The 18184-nt window shown below is 33.4% G+C and overlaps 4 protein-coding genes across 4 annotated transcripts; 2 read left to right on the top strand and 2 right to left on the bottom strand.

Moving 5' to 3' along the window:
- Positions 1-299: 299 nt before the first annotated feature.
- Positions 300-2233, bottom strand: LOC100257690 (loganic acid O-methyltransferase). The gene is made up of 3 exons (XM_002284862.4): positions 2053-2233; positions 1152-1805; positions 300-807 (listed from the first exon to the last, which is right to left on the bottom strand). Exons 1-3 carry the CDS (start codon positions 2143-2145, stop codon positions 469-471), a joined length of 1086 nt encoding a protein of 361 aa, XP_002284898.1. The 5' UTR covers positions 2146-2233; the 3' UTR covers positions 300-468.
- A 3377-nt stretch (positions 2234-5610) lies between these two features.
- Positions 5611-7556, top strand: LOC100249254 (loganic acid O-methyltransferase). Its single transcript, XM_002281370.4, has 3 exons — positions 5611-5772; positions 5952-6605; positions 7048-7556. The coding sequence occupies exons 1-3, from the start codon at positions 5704-5706 to the stop codon at positions 7384-7386; spliced, it is 1062 nt and encodes a 353-aa protein (XP_002281406.1). The 5' UTR covers positions 5611-5703; the 3' UTR covers positions 7387-7556.
- Positions 7557-14432: 6876 nt separating this feature from the next.
- On the top strand, positions 14433-16318 carry LOC100265597 (loganic acid O-methyltransferase). Its single transcript, XM_002276623.5, has 3 exons — positions 14433-14567; positions 14747-15400; positions 15842-16318. The coding sequence occupies exons 1-3, from the start codon at positions 14499-14501 to the stop codon at positions 16178-16180; spliced, it is 1062 nt and encodes a 353-aa protein (XP_002276659.1). The 5' UTR covers positions 14433-14498; the 3' UTR covers positions 16181-16318.
- Positions 16319-16783: 465 nt separating this feature from the next.
- LOC109123409 (uncharacterized mitochondrial protein AtMg00810-like) lies at positions 16784-17776 on the bottom strand. The gene is made up of 2 exons (XM_019223022.1): positions 17128-17776; positions 16784-17064 (listed from the first exon to the last, which is right to left on the bottom strand). Exons 1-2 carry the CDS (start codon positions 17774-17776, stop codon positions 16784-16786), a joined length of 930 nt encoding a protein of 309 aa, XP_019078567.1.
- Positions 17777-18184: the final 408 nt, after the last annotated feature.

The following is an 18184-nucleotide window of genomic DNA, read 5'->3' as shown; positions in this document are numbered from 1 at the left end:
TAAATTTAAATGAGGGGTGGCAGGTTGGGGCAGTAGGTGACATAAGGAATGAAGGTTGGGATATCCAACATCAAGAATTGAGTGAACAATAATGACACGTGTATACCAACCCCTCTTTTTGAACTGAGTGAACAATAATTCCGATTTGTGCCACCAATGATAGCTTAGTAAATATCTGAAGAAAATTAAGTACAAAACCAGTCACAATAAAAGTCGATTTCAGCTTTAATCATATAGCATAGATATATACTCAAAGAACCAATAGGAACCAGAGGCGTGATGATGTGATGTGATCCAAATTTCAAACAAGATGAAAGGACATCCTTGGGTCATGATCCATATGATTTATGAAAGGAAAATAGGGTCCACTTATTTTTAAATAGGAGTATCCATAAAGCATATCCTATTGCTAAACTAAACGTCTTCAAACTAGCAGGAAAAGTAGTTTATGATCATCTTCAAACAACATCATTTACGCCTCAGAGCAGCAAATAATTGAGCTCCTTCTCTTGTGCTTGATTCCAGCTGGTGGGAAAACTCCACAGATTTCTTGGAAAACGTATCAAACAGTTCATCAATAATCCCACTTCCAAAATGTTTGGCAATCATTCCCTCCATGCCTGCTCTAAGGTGCATTCCACATTCCTTTCCAGTGATCGGGGCAACAAGCTTTGATGCACGGTACACTAACTCCATTCTCTCAATGGTGAAACACCCATTTCTTTTAACCAGGTCGGTCATCTGCTCCTGGGAGGGTGCATAGACAGGCAAATTGAAGGAGTCCACTTGAGCTTCATTGATTAATCCCTGTAATCAAGATTGGAAAGTTTAGCACTCTCTCTTGAATTTGATGCAGGGCTTGCTTGTAAAACAACATAGAACTTACAACATGACTAATAAAATCTTAAGCGAACTTATTACTCTAATTCAACATTTTCCTTTACGTTCAAAATATTTTATAAACTGCTCCCAAAAGATTTTCAACCCCCAACCAAGAATTTCCCTGTTTTATTTCTAAAATATAGTAATATTTCCCAAGTTGAAGATTAATTTTCTATGATGACTGTTACTTAGCAATGATCAGATGCATCTCAACTATCAGACACCAAAGTCTCTTTTCTAATTCAAAAATAATAATTTATCCGCCTTACCGCTTTGGTCATATCCATGAGGCTTGCTCCCAAAAGATCGAACATAACACCAGATGGGATTCGAGAAGCAGGGATCCCATTTGGGAGAGCTGCCATGGTAAGCACTATGATCCCTCCAACCACAAGTTCCTTAGCTCTGGCACTCAAAAAGATCTCCATGTCATGGTCAAATTGAGCTGCATAAGCATGGCTTACTTCATCTGGGGCACTGGTGTAGTGAATTCTTCCCCTGTTCCATGCAGGGGAGTTTTTGTCCAACAACTCTTCGGGCACCTTTGAGAGCCAGTGGATTGCATGAGAGGAAAACATGAAATGGATAGATGACTCCGGGAATAACCGTCCATGGAAAGAACCCGGGACGCCACAGGCAAAGTACCGCCTTTCAGTTGGGAGGGATGCAAAGAGGGTATTGAAATCATTAGCTACATGATCATTGAAGAAGACTTGAAATTCGGGTATTTGAGATTTGAGGCCTTGCTCCAGGTACTTCCTTTCTACAGCTTCCACTATATGTTGCATCGATATGAAGGTATTTGGCCCAACCGAACATCCCAAATCCGCAAGACGAAACGGGTTTGAAGAGAAGCACTTTACATCAAGCTTCTGAGCGATTGCCTCTTCAATCATAGTCCTACACGCATCTGTAGCTTCTCTCTACAAAACATATAGTCCACCATGGGTTTGTCATTAACTAATGTCAGGGACGATATTCCATAAGCTAAGCAATTTTTAATTGGGTGATGTTCAACCATAATAAAAGTGAAATAAGGGATAAAGAAACCCAGGAGAAAAATAACATGTACGCCTATGGTCAGGGTGAGCAAAATGGAGCTCCGTGAAATCTGTAAGATAGAGAAAACTTATAAAGAGATAGCAGCAACTATAGTTAAGGTTAAAACACCTGTAAGTGGGAGTTGTTGACGTAGCTGTGAGGTCCATCTCCTCCCTTCATCGGAAAAGATTGTTGCGTTGTGGCTGCGCGGTTGTTGCTCATAACTCTCCCTGCCTGTGTAGAGGCCGGATGAGTCGTTGACTTTATTTGATATTCTCTTTGCAGACAGGGATGAGGGAAGGTCCATGGATAAATACGTCTGACACTTTCACTTGACTTCTAACACGTGTACCAATTTCATGCCTTTGCAAAGTTCATGATACTGCCGTCTATACTGACTTGTTATGAATGTGTTCACAACAGAACCACGTATCGAATAAAAAAAAAAAGTTGTTCACAGTTGACTGATCGAATAGATGATATCATAAATATATTATTTTATTTTATTAATCCAAACAAGATGTAGCATAGTGGAGTAGTAATGCTTATTATCAGCTTGTTCATGGTTCAAATTTGCAACCCCTAGGAACAAAGATGATTTTTACTTTTAAATCCTTTTACCTTATCCCGCATCGGAAGCAAGATGAAAAATAAAGTGCTTTAAATTGGGCAGTCAAGCCAAGTGGCTGTAGGGCATTATGGCACAGCCCTTATTAAGGGCCCATTTTCGAAATATGGGTGTAGCCAGTTGATGTTGGGTCCTTAAAAAAAAAAAGGGGTAGGCAAACAATGAGGGAGTGGACCGTTTGGTTTCCAAATACCGTCCAGCCCAATCGGTTCAACCATTGGCTCAAGCGGTTCAGCACCAGCCCACTGAATCGGAAAGGTCGACGGTGAGGTTCGATTTTTAAAACAACTTGTTATGACATTAGTGTTTTTATTTTTCCTTCAAACCATTTTTATGTTTTTTCTAATAAAGTAGATCTTATTAACTGGCGTATAAAATTGGCTGGGCAAGCACTAGTTTGACTGGAAGTCTAGATTCTGGAACATTATCCTTTTCACATTTTGAATAATGCCCTCGGTACCGTAGAATTTTCCTTTGAATAAAGGGCGAAGTGTGCTTTAACATGTTCGTTGTAAAAAAAATCACAAAATAGTACCTCAAATTTATAAAATTCAAAATATTATACATATATTTAAATATAATTAAAATTTTATATACTTTTTAATTAAAGATACATCATTTGGGCAGCTACCTTTTAATATAGATATCTTTAGTCATTATAAATACTATCTTTAATCGAGATAAATGTATAAAATTTGAATTATTTTTAAAGGATTTTTATTTTATATTTAAACATATTTTTTCTAGATAAAAATCCTTAAAAAAGGTTTGTAGTAAAAAAAAATAAGTTTTTTAAAGTTTTAATTTTTTAATTTTTTATTTTTTATGAATACTTGATTTTCATTGAAAGTGTTATCTCAAAAACCAACTTTCTTAAATATTAACCTTTATTTTTTGAGTTGTAGATTTCTAAATTATTTAATTTATTTATTTTTATCAAGATATGATTTACCAAAGATAAATTGATTTTTGAAACAAAAAAATTAATAGTATTGAAACATAAATAATTTATATGAAAATTGGTTTTTCAAAAGATAACTTTAAAAACTTAAGAGCCTATTTTACCATATGATTAAAAACAATTTTCTATTTTTAAAATTTATAACACTATTTGTTTTTGTTTTTTGCTTTAGTTCTTTAAAAAAAAAATGAAATAAAGAACATTTTTAAGAAAATAAGTAGTCATTATTAAAACCAAAAGGAAAATACAGAGAAATAATAATAAAAAACTTTAGAAAACAAATAAAATTGAATAATAATATCATTCTTTTTCTCTCTCCATGAAATATAATTTTCTTTTAAATTATTCATATTTTTGGAATTTCTTTTAACTTCTCTAAAACCTTTCATTTAACAAATAAATTTCAAATCAAACTATATTTGATATATAAAATTCATTAATTTGATATATACAATTTATTAATTTTTAAAAACAATTTGAAAATAAAAAATTGATCTAATTAGTACTAGAAAATTATAAAACTTTATAACATTAGAAAGTTCATAGACCAAAATTTATTTTGAATGACTTGACTAGTTTCTTCATAACATATATCATACTTTTACAAAAAATTTCACTAGACTAATAAACTTCAAATCAAGCAAAATTTAATGCATTGGATCGAGTTTAGTAAATTTTAAAAATAACTTAAAAGTCAAATATTAATATAATAAATACTATAACTACTATTACTTCTCTTCTACATAGAACCATGTTTTTTTTCACTAATAAATGAATTCCAAATTAATTAAGACTTAGTGCATTAAATTCATTAATGAGTTTAATGATTTTTAAAAATAATTTAAAACTTAAATAGTGAAATCATTAATACTAGAAAATCTATGAATAACAATTGGTTCGCAATGAGTCTAATATTCTTTTCTACGCATAATTATATTTTAATAAAATTTCTTACTTAATAAATGAATCTCAAATCAAACAACACTTTGTATTGAATTTATTAATGGATTTAACGATTTTTATTCAATATTCATTTTAAGTAAAATGCTAGTAATATGTGTACCCGTTTTTTTCACATATGTCCTTATTTGAATAGAGAAACTCGCTTTTATTGATGAAAAATTAATTTTTTAAAAAAAAGTTGAATCATCACTTATTTTAGCAATCATTTTAAACGAGTCCAATAAATTTTATGAATAAGAATAAATTCAAATTAGTAAATACAGTCCAACATAAATATTCCATATACAAATTAATAACTAATATTCAAGCACATTTAATCAAGATCAAATGTAACAAATTAAGATAAATTCAATTAAACCTCAATTTAATATCTCATAATCCAAATCCAATTTAATGCTCAAACCAATTCCACAACAAAAATCGAGCTCAATTTAATATGCATGCAATCAAGTCCAAATCCAAAAAACAATTACGATAGAAATTAAAGAAAAAGAGAGGAAAAAAAACTTATCTATTCTGTAACCCTAGGATGGAGATGATGATTTTCCATGGTTGAGAGAGAGAGAGAGAGAGAGAGAGTGGAAAAGGGGGCTGGAAATGAAGGTAGGTGGTGGTGGGGTGGGATGGGAGAGTGGGTGGAGTAGGAAGGGAAAAAAAGGGGAAAAAGAAAAAGAAAGAAAAGAAAAAATAATAATAATTAAGATGTAGGCCCAATTAAAAAAAGAAAAATAGGCCAACAGTCCTAATATTTTATAAATATCAATTTTATTAAAGATGTTATTTTAAATAAAGAGATGGTTTTTATTAAAGATAAAATAAGTTGTTCGATGTGCTTTTGAATGCTGGGATATTATCACATATCACAATTTCCAGTCAAGTTACTATTGCCCGACAAAATTTATACCAGTCAATAAGGATAAAACATATGCTAGGACAAGTAAATAATGAAGGGCGGTTTGACCCTAAGGAAAGGCATGAAATTGGTACACGTGTCCAAAGGCCATTTTAAATTTATACCAGTCAATAAGGATAAAACACATGCTAGGACAAGTAAATAATGAAGGGCTGCTTGACCCTAAGGAAAGGCATGAAATTGGTACACGTGTCGGAAGGCCATTGTTTATGAGATGTCTATATAGAGCGTCCATCAAATAAAGGCATAAAGCACACGGCTCACCTAGGCTCTCCACAGACACAGAGAGTTATAAGCAACGACAACGCAGCCACAATGCAACAATCTTTTCCGATGAACGGAGGGGATGGACCTCATAGCTACCGCAACAACTCCCATTTTCAGGTATTTTAACTGCTTTTGTAGCCGTTGCAGTCTCTTCATAAATTTTCTCTATCTTACAGATTTCATGGATCTCCGTTTTGCTCACCCTGGATTATATTACGTGATTAAAAATTGCTTGGTTTAGGGAATATCATCCCTGACATTAATAACAAAGCGAATGGTGGACTATTGTGTTGTAGAGACAAGATATGAATGTGTCGAGAACTATGATTGAAGAGGCAATTGCTAAGAAGCTTGATGTAAAGTGCTTCTCTTCAAACCCGTTTCGTCTTGCAGATTTGGGATGTTCAGTTGGGCCAAATACCTTCATAGCAATGCAACATATAGTGGAAGCTGTAGAAAGGAGGTACCTGGCGCAAGGTCTCAAATCTGAGATGCCTGAATTTCAAGTCTTCTTTAATGATCATGTGGGTAATGATTTCAATACCCTATTTGCATCCCTCCCAACTGAGAGGCGGTACTTTGCCTGTGGCGTCCCGGGTTCTTTCCATGGCCGGTTATTCCCGGAGTCATCTATCCATTTCATGTTTTCCTCTCATGCACTCCACTGGCTCTCAAAGGTGCCTGAAGAGTTGTTGGACAAAAACTCCCCTGCATGGAACAGGGGAAGGATTCACTACACAAGTGGCCCAGAAGAAGTAAGCCATGCTTATGCAGCTCAATTTGAGCATGACATGGAGATCTTTCTGAGTGCCAGAGCTAAGGAACTTGTGGTTGGAGGGATGATAGTGGTTCTCATTCCAGCTCTCCCAAATGGGATCCCTGCTTCTCAAAACCCATATGGTGTTATGTTCGATCTTTTGGGATCAAGCCTCATGGATATGGCCAAGGAGGTAAGGCGGATGAAATTCTATTTTGGAATTAGAAAAGTGACTTTAATATCTAATAGTTGAGAGGGCTCTGATCATAGCTAAGTGACATTCCGCATAGAAAATTAATGTGGAACTTGGGAAATATTAGCATATTTTAGAAATAAAACAGGGAAATTTTTTGTTGGGGCTGAGGGAGCCTGGCACACTTACCCTAGGCATATGCTCATCCCATGGCCCAATTCAGGTTGGGTTGTAGGAAACGCTAGGCTAATCATGTAAAATGACCAATATACCCTCATGGAACCTCATACATGAAGCCCAGTATTAGGGTAGAGAGGGGAAAAAAAGCAAAAAATAATTATAGTTGTTGAATTTTTGCTTGTCTGGTAGTTTTATGTTGTTTTACAGACAAACCCGAATCGAATTCAAGAGATAATGCCAAAATTGCCAATGTTGAATGCAGGGATTAATTAGTGAAGCTCAAGTGGATTCCTTCAACTTGCCTATTCATCTAGCCTCTCCCGAGCAAATGACAGAGCTGGTGGAAAGAAATGAGTGTTTAACCATTGAGAGAATGGAGTTAGTGAACTCTAGATCAAAACTTGTTGGCCCGATCAATGGAAAGGAATGTGCAATGTACCTTAGAGCTGGCTTGGAGGGAATTTTTGCCCAACATTTTGGAAGTGGGATTATTGATCAACTGTTTGATAGGCTTTCCAAGAAAATTATGGAGTCCTCCCACAAGCTGGAATCAGGCAACAAAGAAGGAAATCTATTGTTTGTTGTTCTGAGGCGTAAATGATACTGTTTGAAGATGATCATAAACTACTTTTCCTGCTAGTTTTCTGAGTCCCTTCTCTAAGACTAGTTTCAGGATATCAATATATATTGTCGTGAAGATCCAGTGGATCATAAATAATGACCCAGATTTGGGTATCAACTCTATATATTTACAATAATTGTTGTTGAGAATCAGAAGAATTTGAAACTGATGAAAAACACTAAGAAACAGAGGACGCAAAGGAAAATGAATTGCAAAAACTGAAAAAATTTAAAAACTACATCAGACTTGAGTCCTATTTATAATACATCAATGACACAATAACAAAGTAAAGAATAAACTGAAATAACAACTCTTCTAACTAACTCTTCTCATCTAACTTGCTTTCTATTTTAAGTCTTCTTTCCTTTTTAATTCCATGCTTTCAATATGAGATGTAACACTCCAACACCCCCCCTCAAGATGAACATGGATGTTAATGATGTTCATCTTGCGAAGAGTATGATGAAAAGGTAGAGAATCGAGAGGCTTTGTAAAGATATTTGCGAGCTATAATCGCAATGGAATATGGAAGAGCTTTATAACATGCTGCTGCAATTTTTCGCGAATAAGATGGCAATCAATCTAGATATGTTTTGTTCTCTCATGCTGAACTGGATTTGTGGCGATGGGCATTACTGATTTACTGTCAGTATATAGCAAAACTGACTGTGAATGTTTGATATCCAGGTCTTGCAAGGCATTGAAAAGCCATTGAATTTCACAGGTGGCAGTTGCAAGGGCTTGGTACTCTACCTCTGCAGAGGATCAACTAACTGTAACTTGTTTCTTTGATTTCCATGAAATCAATGAGTTGCCAAGAAAAATTGCAAAACCAGTGACACTCCTTCTAGTATTGACATAGCCTGCCCAATCACTATAGGAAAAACCCTTTAATTGAAAATCTGAGAAAGAAAGAAAAAAGAGACCTTGCCCTAGTATGGCCTTTAGATACCTCAGTACTCGAATGCCTGCTTGATGGTGACTAACAGCAGGTTTTGCTAAAAATTGGCTGAGTACTTTTACAGAATAGGCTAAGTCGGGCTTAGTGAGAGTTAAGTAAAATAATCTGCCAATGAGTCTTCGGTAACCTGATGGATCTTCATAGAAATTGGTATCATTTGCTGATAACTTGAGGGTAGATTCCATAGGGAAGGCAATAGGTTTGGATCTAGTTAAACCAGTGTCTTCAAGTATGTCAAGTATATAGTTTCGTTGGCATAAGAAGATACTAGTCTTGGACCTTGCAACTTCCAAGCCAAGAAAGTATTTCAGTGGGCCTAAGTCTTTAATAGTGAACTTGGCATCTAAAAAGGTCTTCACCTTTCAATTTCCAGAATGCTATCACTTGCCAATAGCACATCATCCACATAGACTAATAAGGCCATAAAAGAACTTTCAGATTTCTTAATGAATAGAGAACAATCAGAATTACCTTGAACAAATCCATAGGAAAGAAGGGCCTGAGATAGTTTGGCATACCATTGCCTGGAAGCTTGCTTCAAGCCATAGAGGCTCTTTAAAAGACGACAAACTTTCTGTTCACCTTGGACAGCCAACCCAGGAGGCAATTCCATGTATACCTCTTCATGTAAATCACCATGCAAAAATGCATTATTGACATTTAGTTGATGAAGATGCCACTGTTTGACGGTAGCCACAGCAAGTAGTAAGCGAATGGATGTAATCTTGGCCACATGAGAGAAAGTATCAAATAAATCGAGGCATTCTTGCTGAGTATACCCTTTTGCCACCAATCTAGCTTTATGTCTTTCTATAGTTCCATTAGCTTTATATTTCACTTTGAATACCCATTTACAACCAATAGTCCTTTTATTTTTAGGAAGAGTAACAAGTTCCTAAGTTTTATTTAACTCCAAAGCAGTAAGTTCATGTTGCATGGCAGCTTGCCATTCAAGGAGGCGAGAAGCTTGGGTGTATGATTTGGGTTCTAGAGAGTTTGTGACAAAGGTGAGAAAAGCTTTATGGGATGTAGACAGTCTATTAGCAGAAAGAAAAGGGTGAAGAGAATAGAAATTACCTTTAATGGGAGAACAGTTAGTTGAAGTAGATGCCTGAGTTGCATTTTGAGAAGAAGAGACATTACCACAATAATAGTCCTGCAGATATGAAGGTTTTTGTTTAATTCTGGTTGATTTTATGAGCTATAGGACTTCAGGGTCAGTTGAATCCAGATGGGATGGAGAGGGACATGTAGGTGAGTCGGATTCAAGAAGGGCAGGAGGTTCAGAGAGAGAAGGAGAATTATTAGGTGGTGATGCAGGTCACACATTGTGATAGGAATTGAAGAAGGAGGTGGTAGAAGGTGAATTTGAAAATGATTGTGAAAGAGGAAACATAAAGGAATGAGTTTCAAGATGTTGGGGCAACACTTGGAAAGGAAAAATTGTTTCATGGAATATGACATTCCGAGAAACAAGGATCTTATTGTTGTTTAGATCCATGAGTTTATAACCCTTAATATCAGAAGGATATCCTAGGAAGATGCACTTTGTGGCTCGTGAATCAAATTTTTGTCTGTGACTAGTTAAAGTGGATGCAAAACAAAGACAGCCAAAAACTCTTAAATGAGAAAGGTTAGGTGTTTTGTTAAAAAGCATTTCAAAAAGAGTTTTATTTTGAAGTAGAGGAGTGGGAATTCTATTGATTATGTGGGCAGCAGTAAGCACACAGTCACTCCAAAAAATTAATGGTAGATTTTCTTGAAACATTAAGGCTCTAGGAGTGCTTAGTAGATGTTGATGTTTTCTCTCCACAACACCATTTTTTTTAGGAGTTTCGACACAACTTCTCTGATGCAAAATACCATATTTATGATAGAATTTTGTGAGTAAGAATTTTGGTCCATTATCATACCTTATAGCTTTAACAGAAGAAGAAAATTGGTTTGCTACCATTTTACAGAAAGTTTTGATTAAAGATGACACTTCTGATTTAGCTTTAATCATGTATACCCAAGTACACCTTGTGAAGTCATCGACTATAGTTAAAAAAATATCGAAAACCAGAATAAGAAGTAGTGCCAAAAGGACCCCATATATCACAATGGATCAAATCAAAACTTTTATTAGAATTATTCTGTGATACAAAAAAAAGGTTTGTAGTAAAAAAAATAAGCTTTTTAAAGTTTTAATTTTTTATTTTTTATGAATACTTGATTTTCATTGAAAGTGTTATCTCAAAAACCAACTTTCTTAAATATTAACCTTTATTTTTTGAGTTGTAGATTTCTAAATTATTTAATTAATTTATTTTTATCAAGATATGATTTACCAAAGATAAACTGATTTTTGAAACAAAAAAATTAATAGTATTGAAACATAAATAATTTATATGAAAATTGGTTTTTCAAAAGATAACTTTAAAAACTTAAGAGCCTATTTTACCATATGATTAAAAATAATTTTCTATTTTTAAAAATAGAATATTATTTTTAAAATTTATAACACTATTTGTTTTTGTTTTTTGCTTTAGATCTTTAAAAAAAATGAAATAAAGAACATTTTTAAGAAAATAAGTAATCATTATTAAAACCAAAAGGAAAATACAGAGAAATAATAAAAAAAAATATAGAAAACAAATAAAATTGAATAATGATATCATTCTTTTTCTCTCTCCATGAAATATAATTTCTTTTAAATTATTCATGTTTTTCGAATTTCTTTTAACTTATATAAAACCTTTCATTTAACAAATAAATTTCAAATCAAACTATATTTGATATATAAAATTCATTAATTTGATATATACAATTTATTAATTTTTAAAAATAATTTGAAAATAAAAAACTGATCTAATTAGTACTAGAAAATTATAAAACTTTATAACATTAGAAAGTTCATAGACCAAAATTTATTTTGAATGACTTGACTAGTTTCTTCATAACATATATCATACTTTTACAAAAATTTTCACTAGACTAATAAACTTCAAATCAAGCAAAATTTAATGCATTGGACCGAGTTTAGTAAATTTTAAAAATAACTTAAAAGTCAAATATTAATATAATAAATACTATAACTACTATTATTTCTCTTCTACATAGAACCATGTTTTTTTTCACTAATAAATGAATTCCAAATTAATTAAGACTTAGTGCATTAAATTCATTAATGAGTTTAATGATTTTTAAAAATAATTTAAAACTTAAATAGTGAAATCATTAATACTAGAAAATCTATGAATAACAATTGGTTTGCAATGAGTCTAATATTCTTTTCTACGCATAATTATATTTTAATAAAATTTCTTACTTAATAAATGAATCTCAAATCAAACAACACTTTGTATTGAATTTATTAATGGATTTAACGATTTTTATTCAATATTCATTTTAAGTAAAATGCTATTAATATGTGTACCCGTATTTTTCACATATGTCCTTATTTGAATAGAGAAACTCGCTTTTATTGATGAAAAATTAATTTTTTTTAAAAAAGTTGAATCATCACTTATTTTAGCAATCATTTTAAACGAGTCCAATAAATTTTATGAATAAGAATAAATTCAAATTAGTAAATACAGTCCAACATAAATATTCCATATACAAATTAATAACTAATATTCAAGCACATTTAATCAAGATCAAATGTAACAAATTAAGATAAATTCAATTAAACCTCAATTTAATATCTCATAATCCAAATCCAATTTAATGCTCAAACCAATTCCACAACAAAAATCGAGCTCAATTTAATATGCATGCAATCAAGTCCAAATCCAAAAAACAATTACGATAGAAATTAAAGAAAAAAAGAGAAAAAAAAACTTATCTATTCTGTAACCCTAGGATGGAGATGATGATTTTCCATGGTTGAGAGAGAGAGAAAGGAAAAAAAACCGAGGAAGTGGAAAAGGAGGCTGGAAATGAAAGTAAGTGGTGGTGGAATGGGATGGGGAAAGAGAGAGGAAAAAAAACCGAGGAAGTGGAAAAAGGGGCTGGAAATGAAGGTGGGTGGTGGTGGGGTGGGGTGGGATGGGGGAGTGGGTGGAGTAGGAAGGGAAAAAGAGGGGAAAAAGAAAAAGAAAGAAAAGAAAAAATAATAATAATAATTAAGATGTAGACCCAATTAAAAAAAAAAAAAGCAAGCAGTCCTAATATTTTATAAATATCAATTTTATTAAAGATGTTATTTTAAATAAAGAGATGGTTTTTATTAAAGATAAAATAAGTTGTTCCATGTGCTTTTGAATGCTGGGATATTATCACATATCACAATTTTTAGGGACTTTTCTCAATAGTGCGGTAATTTAAAAAAGTTATGCTTAAATTATTGTAGTAGAAGAAGTTATTATAAATATATGGTAGTTTTTGCCACTTAGGAGAAATGAGAGAGGAGAGAGGGTGAACGAATAATTTTTTTTTTAAACCAAAATCATCTTTTCAAATTTCAAAAGACGAAATCGTCTTTTCAAAAGACGATTTTAAAAAAAAATTCAAAAGGGAAATTGTCTCTTTAAGAGACGAGTTCCCATGAAAAAAAATTTTCAAATTAAAAAAAAAAAATCCTCAAATTATTAAAAAAATAAAAAAATAAAAAATTCCTCAAGGGAACTCGTCTCTTGAAAAGACGAGTTCCCATTAAAAAAATATATTTTTTTTTTAACAAAATTCCCAAATTATATAAAAAAAAAAAAAAAATCCTCAAGGGAACTCGTCTCTTCAAGAGACGAGTTCTCATGAAAAAAAAAACATTTTTTTTAAATAATTCCCAAATTTAAAAAAAAAAAAAAAAAAACAATTCCTCAAGAGACGAGTTCCCATGAAAAAAAATATATTTTTTTAAAAAAATTCCCAAATTATAAAAAAATTAAAAATTAAAAAAAAATTCCTCAAGGGAACTCGTCTCTTGAAGAGACGAGTTCCCATGAATTTTTTTTTTTAAATTCCCAAATTATTAAAAAAAAAAAAAAAAAATTCCTCAAGAGGACTCGTTTCTTAAAAAAAAAAAAATATATATATATATATATATATATATATATATATATATTTTTTTTTTTTAAAATTCCCAAATTATATTTAAAAAAAAAAAAAAAACAATTCCTCAAGGGAACTCGTCTCTTAAAGAGACGAGTTTCCTTGAGGAATTGTTTTTTTTTTTTTTTTTAATAATTTGGGAATTTTTTAATATAGATATATATTTCATGGAACTCGTCTATTGAAGAGACGAGGTCCCTTGAGGAATTTTTTTTTTAATTTAGGAATTTAAATAAAAAAAATATATTTTTTTAATGGGAACTCGTCTCTTGAGGAATTGGTTTTTCTTTTTTTCTTTTTTTAATAATTTGGGAATTTTTTTTTTCCATGGAACTCGTCTCTTGAAAAGAAGAGTTCCTTGAGGAATTTTTTTTTTTAATTTGGGAATTTTTTTTAAAAATATATATATATATATATATATTTTTTAAAAATTATTTTTTTTCCATGGGAACTTGTCTTTTCAAGAGACGAGTTCCTTGAGGAATTGTTTTTTTTTTTTTTTTTTTTTTAAATTTAGGAATTTTTAAATATATATATATATATATATATATATATATATATATATATATATATATATATTTTCATGGAACTCGTCTCTTCATCCCTTGAGGAATTGTTTTTTTTTTTTTTTTTTGGGAATTTTTTTAAATATATATATATATATATATATATTTTCATGGAACTCGTCTCTTGAAGAGACGATTTCAAATTTTTTTAAATCGTCTTTTGAAAAGATGATTTTGGTTTAAAAAAAAATTTATCCGTTCACCCTCTCTCTCTCCTATCTCCTATCTTCTAGGTGGTAAAAATTACTATATATTTATAATAACTTCTTTTACTATAATAATTTAAGCATAACTTTTTTAAATTACCGTATTAAGAAAAGTCTCAATTTCCAGTCAAGTCACTACTTGCCCGACAAAATTTATACCAGTCAACAAGGATAAGGAAAGGCATGAAATTGGTACACGTGTCAGAAGGCCATTGTTTATGAGATGTCTATATAGAGCGTCCATCAAATAAAGGCATAAAGCACACGGCTCACCTAGGCTCTCCACAGACACAGAGAGTTATAAGCAACAACGACGCAGCCACAATGCAACAATCTTTTCCGATGAACGGAGGGGATGGACCTCATAGCTACCGCAACAACTCCCATTTTCAGGTATTTTAACTACTTTTGTAGCCGTTGCAGTCTCTTCATAAATTTTCTCTATCTTACAGATTTCATGGATCTCCGTTTTGCTCACCCTGGATTATATTACGTGATTAAAAATTGCTTGGTTTAGGGAATATCATCCCTGACATTAATAACAAAGCGAATGGTGGACTATTGTGTTGTAGAGACAAGATATGAATGTGTCGAGAACTATGATTGAAGAGGCAATTGCTAAGAAGCTTGATGTAAAGTGCTTCTCTTCAAACCCGTTTCGTCTTGCAAATTTGGGATGTTCAGTTGGGCCAAATACCTTCATAGCAATGCAACATATAGTGGAAGCTGTAGAAAGGAGGTACCTGGTGCAAGGTCTCAAATCTGAGATGCCCGAATTTCAAGTCTTCTTTAATGATCATGTGGGTAATGATTTCAATACCCTATTTGCATCCCTCCCAACTGAGAGGCGGTACTTTGCCTGTGGCGTCCCGGGTTCTTTCCATGGCCGGTTATTCCCGGAGTCATCTATCCATTTCATGTTTTCCTCTCATGCACTCCACTGGCTCTCAAAGGTGCCTGAAGAGTTGTTGGACAAAAACTCCCCTGCATGGAACAGGGGAAGGATTCACTACACAAGTGGCCCAGAAGAAGTAAGCCATGCTTATGCAGCTCAATTTGAGCATGACATGGAGATCTTTCTGAGTGCCAGAGCTAAGGAACTTGTGGTTGGAGGGATGATAGTGTTTCTCATTCTAGCTCTCCCAAATGGGATCCCTGCTTCTCAAAACCCATATGGTATTATGTTCGATCTTCTGGGATCATGCCTCATGGACATGGCCAAGGAGGTAAGGCGGATGATATTCTATTTTGGAATTAGAAAAGTGAATTTAACATCTAATAGTTGAGAGGGCTCTGATCATAGCTAAGTAACATTCCGCATAGAAAATTAATGTGGAACTTGGGAAATATTAGTATATTTTGGAAATAAAACAGGGAAATTTTTTGTTGGGGCTGAGGGAGCCTGGCACACTTACCCTAGGCATATGCTCATCCCATGGCCCAATTCAGGTTGGGTCGTAGGAAACGCTAGGCTAATCATGTAAAATGACCAATATACCCTCATGGAACCTCATACATGAAGCCCAGTATTAGGGCAGAGAGGGGAAAAAAACAAACTATAATTATAATTGTTGAATTTTTGCTTGTCTGGTAGTTTTATGTTGTTTTACAGACAAGCCCGAATCAAATTCAAGAGATGATGCCAAAATTGCCAATGTTGAATGCAGGGATTAATTAGTGAAGCTCAAGTGGATTCCTTCAACTTGCCTATTCATCTGGCCTCTCCCGAGCAAATGACAGAGCTGGTGGAAAGAAATGAGTGTTTAACCATTGAGAGAATGGAGTTAGTGAACTCTAGATCAAAACTTGTTGGCCCGATCAATGGAAAGGAATATGCAATGTACCTTAGAGCTGGCTTGGAGGGAATTTTTGCCCAACATTTTGGAAGTGGGATTATTGATCAACTGTTTGATAGTTTTTCCAAGAAAATTATGGAGTCCTCCCACCAGCTGGAATCAGGCAACAAAGAAGGAATTCTATTGTTTGTTGTTCTGAGGCGTAAATGATACTGTTTGAAGATGATCATAAACTACTTTTCCTGCTAGTTTTCTGAGTCCCTTCTCTGAGACTAGTTTCAGGATATCAATATATATTGTCGTGAAGATCCAGTGGATCATAAATAATGACCCAGATTTGGGTATCAACTCTATATATTTACAATAATTGTTGTTGAGAATCAGAAGAATTTGAAACTGATGAAAAACACCAAGAAATAGAGGACGCAAAGGAAAATGAATTGCAGAAACTGAAAAAATTTAAAAACTACATCAGACTTGAGTCCTATTTATAATACATCAATGACACAATAACAAAGTAAAGAATAATTTGAAATAACAACTCTTCTAACTAACTCTTCTCATCTAACTTGCTTTCTATTTTAAGTCTTCTTTCCTTTTTAATTCCATGCTTTCAATATGAGATGTAACACTCCAACACCCCCCCTCAAGATGAACATGGATGTTAATGATGTTCATCTTGCAAAGAGTATGATGAAAAGGTAGAGAACCGAGAGGCTTTGTAAAGATATCTGCAAGCTATAATCGCAATGGAATATGGAAGAGCTTTATAACATGCTGCTGCAATTTTTCGCGAATAAGATGGCAATCAATCTAGATATGTTTTGTTCTCTCATGTTGAACTGGATTTGTGGTGATGGGCATTGTTGATTTACTGTCAGTATATAGCAAAGCTGACTGTGAATGTTTGATATCCAGGTCTTGCAAGGCATTAAAAAGCCATTGAATTTCACAGGTGGCAGTTGCAAGGGCTTGGTACTCTACCTCTGTAGAGGATCGACTAACTGTAACTTGTTTCTTTGATTTCCATGAAATCAATGAGTTGCCAAGAAAAATTGCAAAACCAGTGACACTTCTTCTAGTATCGACACAGCCTGCCCAATCACTATAGGAAAAACCCTTTAATTGAAAATCTGAGAAAGAAAGAAAAAAGAGACCTTGCCCTAGTATGGCCTTTAGATACCTCAGTACTCGAATGCCTGCTTGATGGTGACTAACAGCAGGTTTTGCTAAAAATTGGCTGAGTACTTTTACAGAATAGGCTAAGTCGGGCTTAGTGAGAGTTAAGTAAAATAATCTGCCAATGAGTCTTCGGTAACCTGATGGATCTTCATAGAAATTGGTATCATTTGCTGATAACTTGAGGGTAGATTCCATAGGGAAGGCAATAGGTTTGGATCTAGTTAAACCAGTGTCTTCAAGTATGTCAAGTATATAGTTTCGTTGGCATAAGAAGATACTAGTCTTGGACCTTGCAACTTCCAAGCCAAGAAAGTATTTCAGTGGGCCTAAGTCTTTAATAGTGAACTTGGCATCTAAAAAGGTCTTCAACCTTTCAATTTCCAGAATGCTATCACTTGCCAATAGCACATCATCCACATAGACTAATAAGGCCATAAAAGAACTTTCAGATTTCTTAATGAATAGAGAACAATCAGAGTTACCTTGAACAAATCCATAGGAAAGAAGGGCCTGGGATAGTTTGGCATACCATTGCCTGGAAGCTTGCTTCAAGCCATAAAGGCTCTTTAAAAGACGACAAACTTTCTGTTCACCTTGGACAGCCAACCCAGGAGGCAATTCCATGTATACCTCTTCATGTAAATCACCATGCAAAAATGCATTATTGACATTTAGTTGATGAAGATGCCACTGTTTGACGGTAGCCACAGCAAGTAGTAAGCGAATGGATGTAATCTTGGCCACATGAGAGAAAGTATCAAATAAATCGAGGCATTCTTGCTTAGTATACCCTTTTGCCACCAATCTAGCTTTATGTCTTTCTATAGTTCCATCAGCTTTATATTTCACTTTGAATACCCATTTACAACCAATAGTCCTTTTATTTTTAGGAAGAGTAACAAGTTCCTAAGTTTTATTTAACTCCAAAGCAGTAAGTTCATGTTGCATGACAGCTTGCCATTCAAGGAGGCGAGAAGCTTGGGTGTATGATTTGGGTTCTGGAGAGTTTGTGATAAAGGTGAGAAAAGTTTT

Source organism: Vitis vinifera, chromosome 1 (genome assembly GCF_030704535.1).
Source record: "Vitis vinifera cultivar Pinot Noir 40024 chromosome 1, ASM3070453v1".
NCBI classification, from domain to species: Eukaryota; Viridiplantae; Streptophyta; class Magnoliopsida; order Vitales; family Vitaceae; genus Vitis; species Vitis vinifera.
The sequence above is the reverse complement of the archived record's forward strand: the minus strand, read 5'-3'. Positions and strand labels throughout refer to the sequence as shown.

Excerpts from the sequence above, each read along its gene's own strand:
- LOC100249254 (XM_002281370.4), top strand. The coding sequence starts at position 5,704 with ATGCAACAATCTTTTCCGATGAACGGAGGGGATGGACCTCATAGCTAC. Across the intron at positions 5,773-5,951 it reads GCAACAACTCCCATTTTCAG|AGACAAGATATGAATGTGTC; the intron begins GTATTTTAACTG and ends ATTGTGTTGTAG. Across the intron at positions 6,606-7,047 it reads TCATGGATATGGCCAAGGAG|GGATTAATTAGTGAAGCTCA; the intron begins GTAAGGCGGATG and ends TGTTGAATGCAG.
- LOC109123409 (XM_019223022.1), bottom strand. The coding sequence starts at position 17,776 with ATGGAATTGCCTCCTGGGTTGGCTGTCCAAGGTGAACAGAAAGTTTGT. Across the intron at positions 17,065-17,127 it reads AAAGGCCATACTAGGGCAAG|GCTGTGTCGATACTAGAAGA; the intron begins GTCTCTTTTTTC and ends GTGATTGGGCAG.
- LOC100257690 (XM_002284862.4), bottom strand. The coding sequence starts at position 2,145 with ATGAGCAACAACCGCGCAGCCACAACGCAACAATCTTTTCCGATGAAG. Across the intron at positions 1,806-2,052 it reads TCAACAACTCCCACTTACAG|AGAGAAGCTACAGATGCGTG; the intron begins GTGTTTTAACCT and ends TATGTTTTGTAG. Across the intron at positions 808-1,151 it reads TCATGGATATGACCAAAGCG|GGATTAATCAATGAAGCTCA; the intron begins GTAAGGCGGATA and ends TCTTGATTACAG.
- LOC100265597 (XM_002276623.5), top strand. The coding sequence starts at position 14,499 with ATGCAACAATCTTTTCCGATGAACGGAGGGGATGGACCTCATAGCTAC. Across the intron at positions 14,568-14,746 it reads GCAACAACTCCCATTTTCAG|AGACAAGATATGAATGTGTC; the intron begins GTATTTTAACTA and ends ATTGTGTTGTAG. Across the intron at positions 15,401-15,841 it reads TCATGGACATGGCCAAGGAG|GGATTAATTAGTGAAGCTCA; the intron begins GTAAGGCGGATG and ends TGTTGAATGCAG.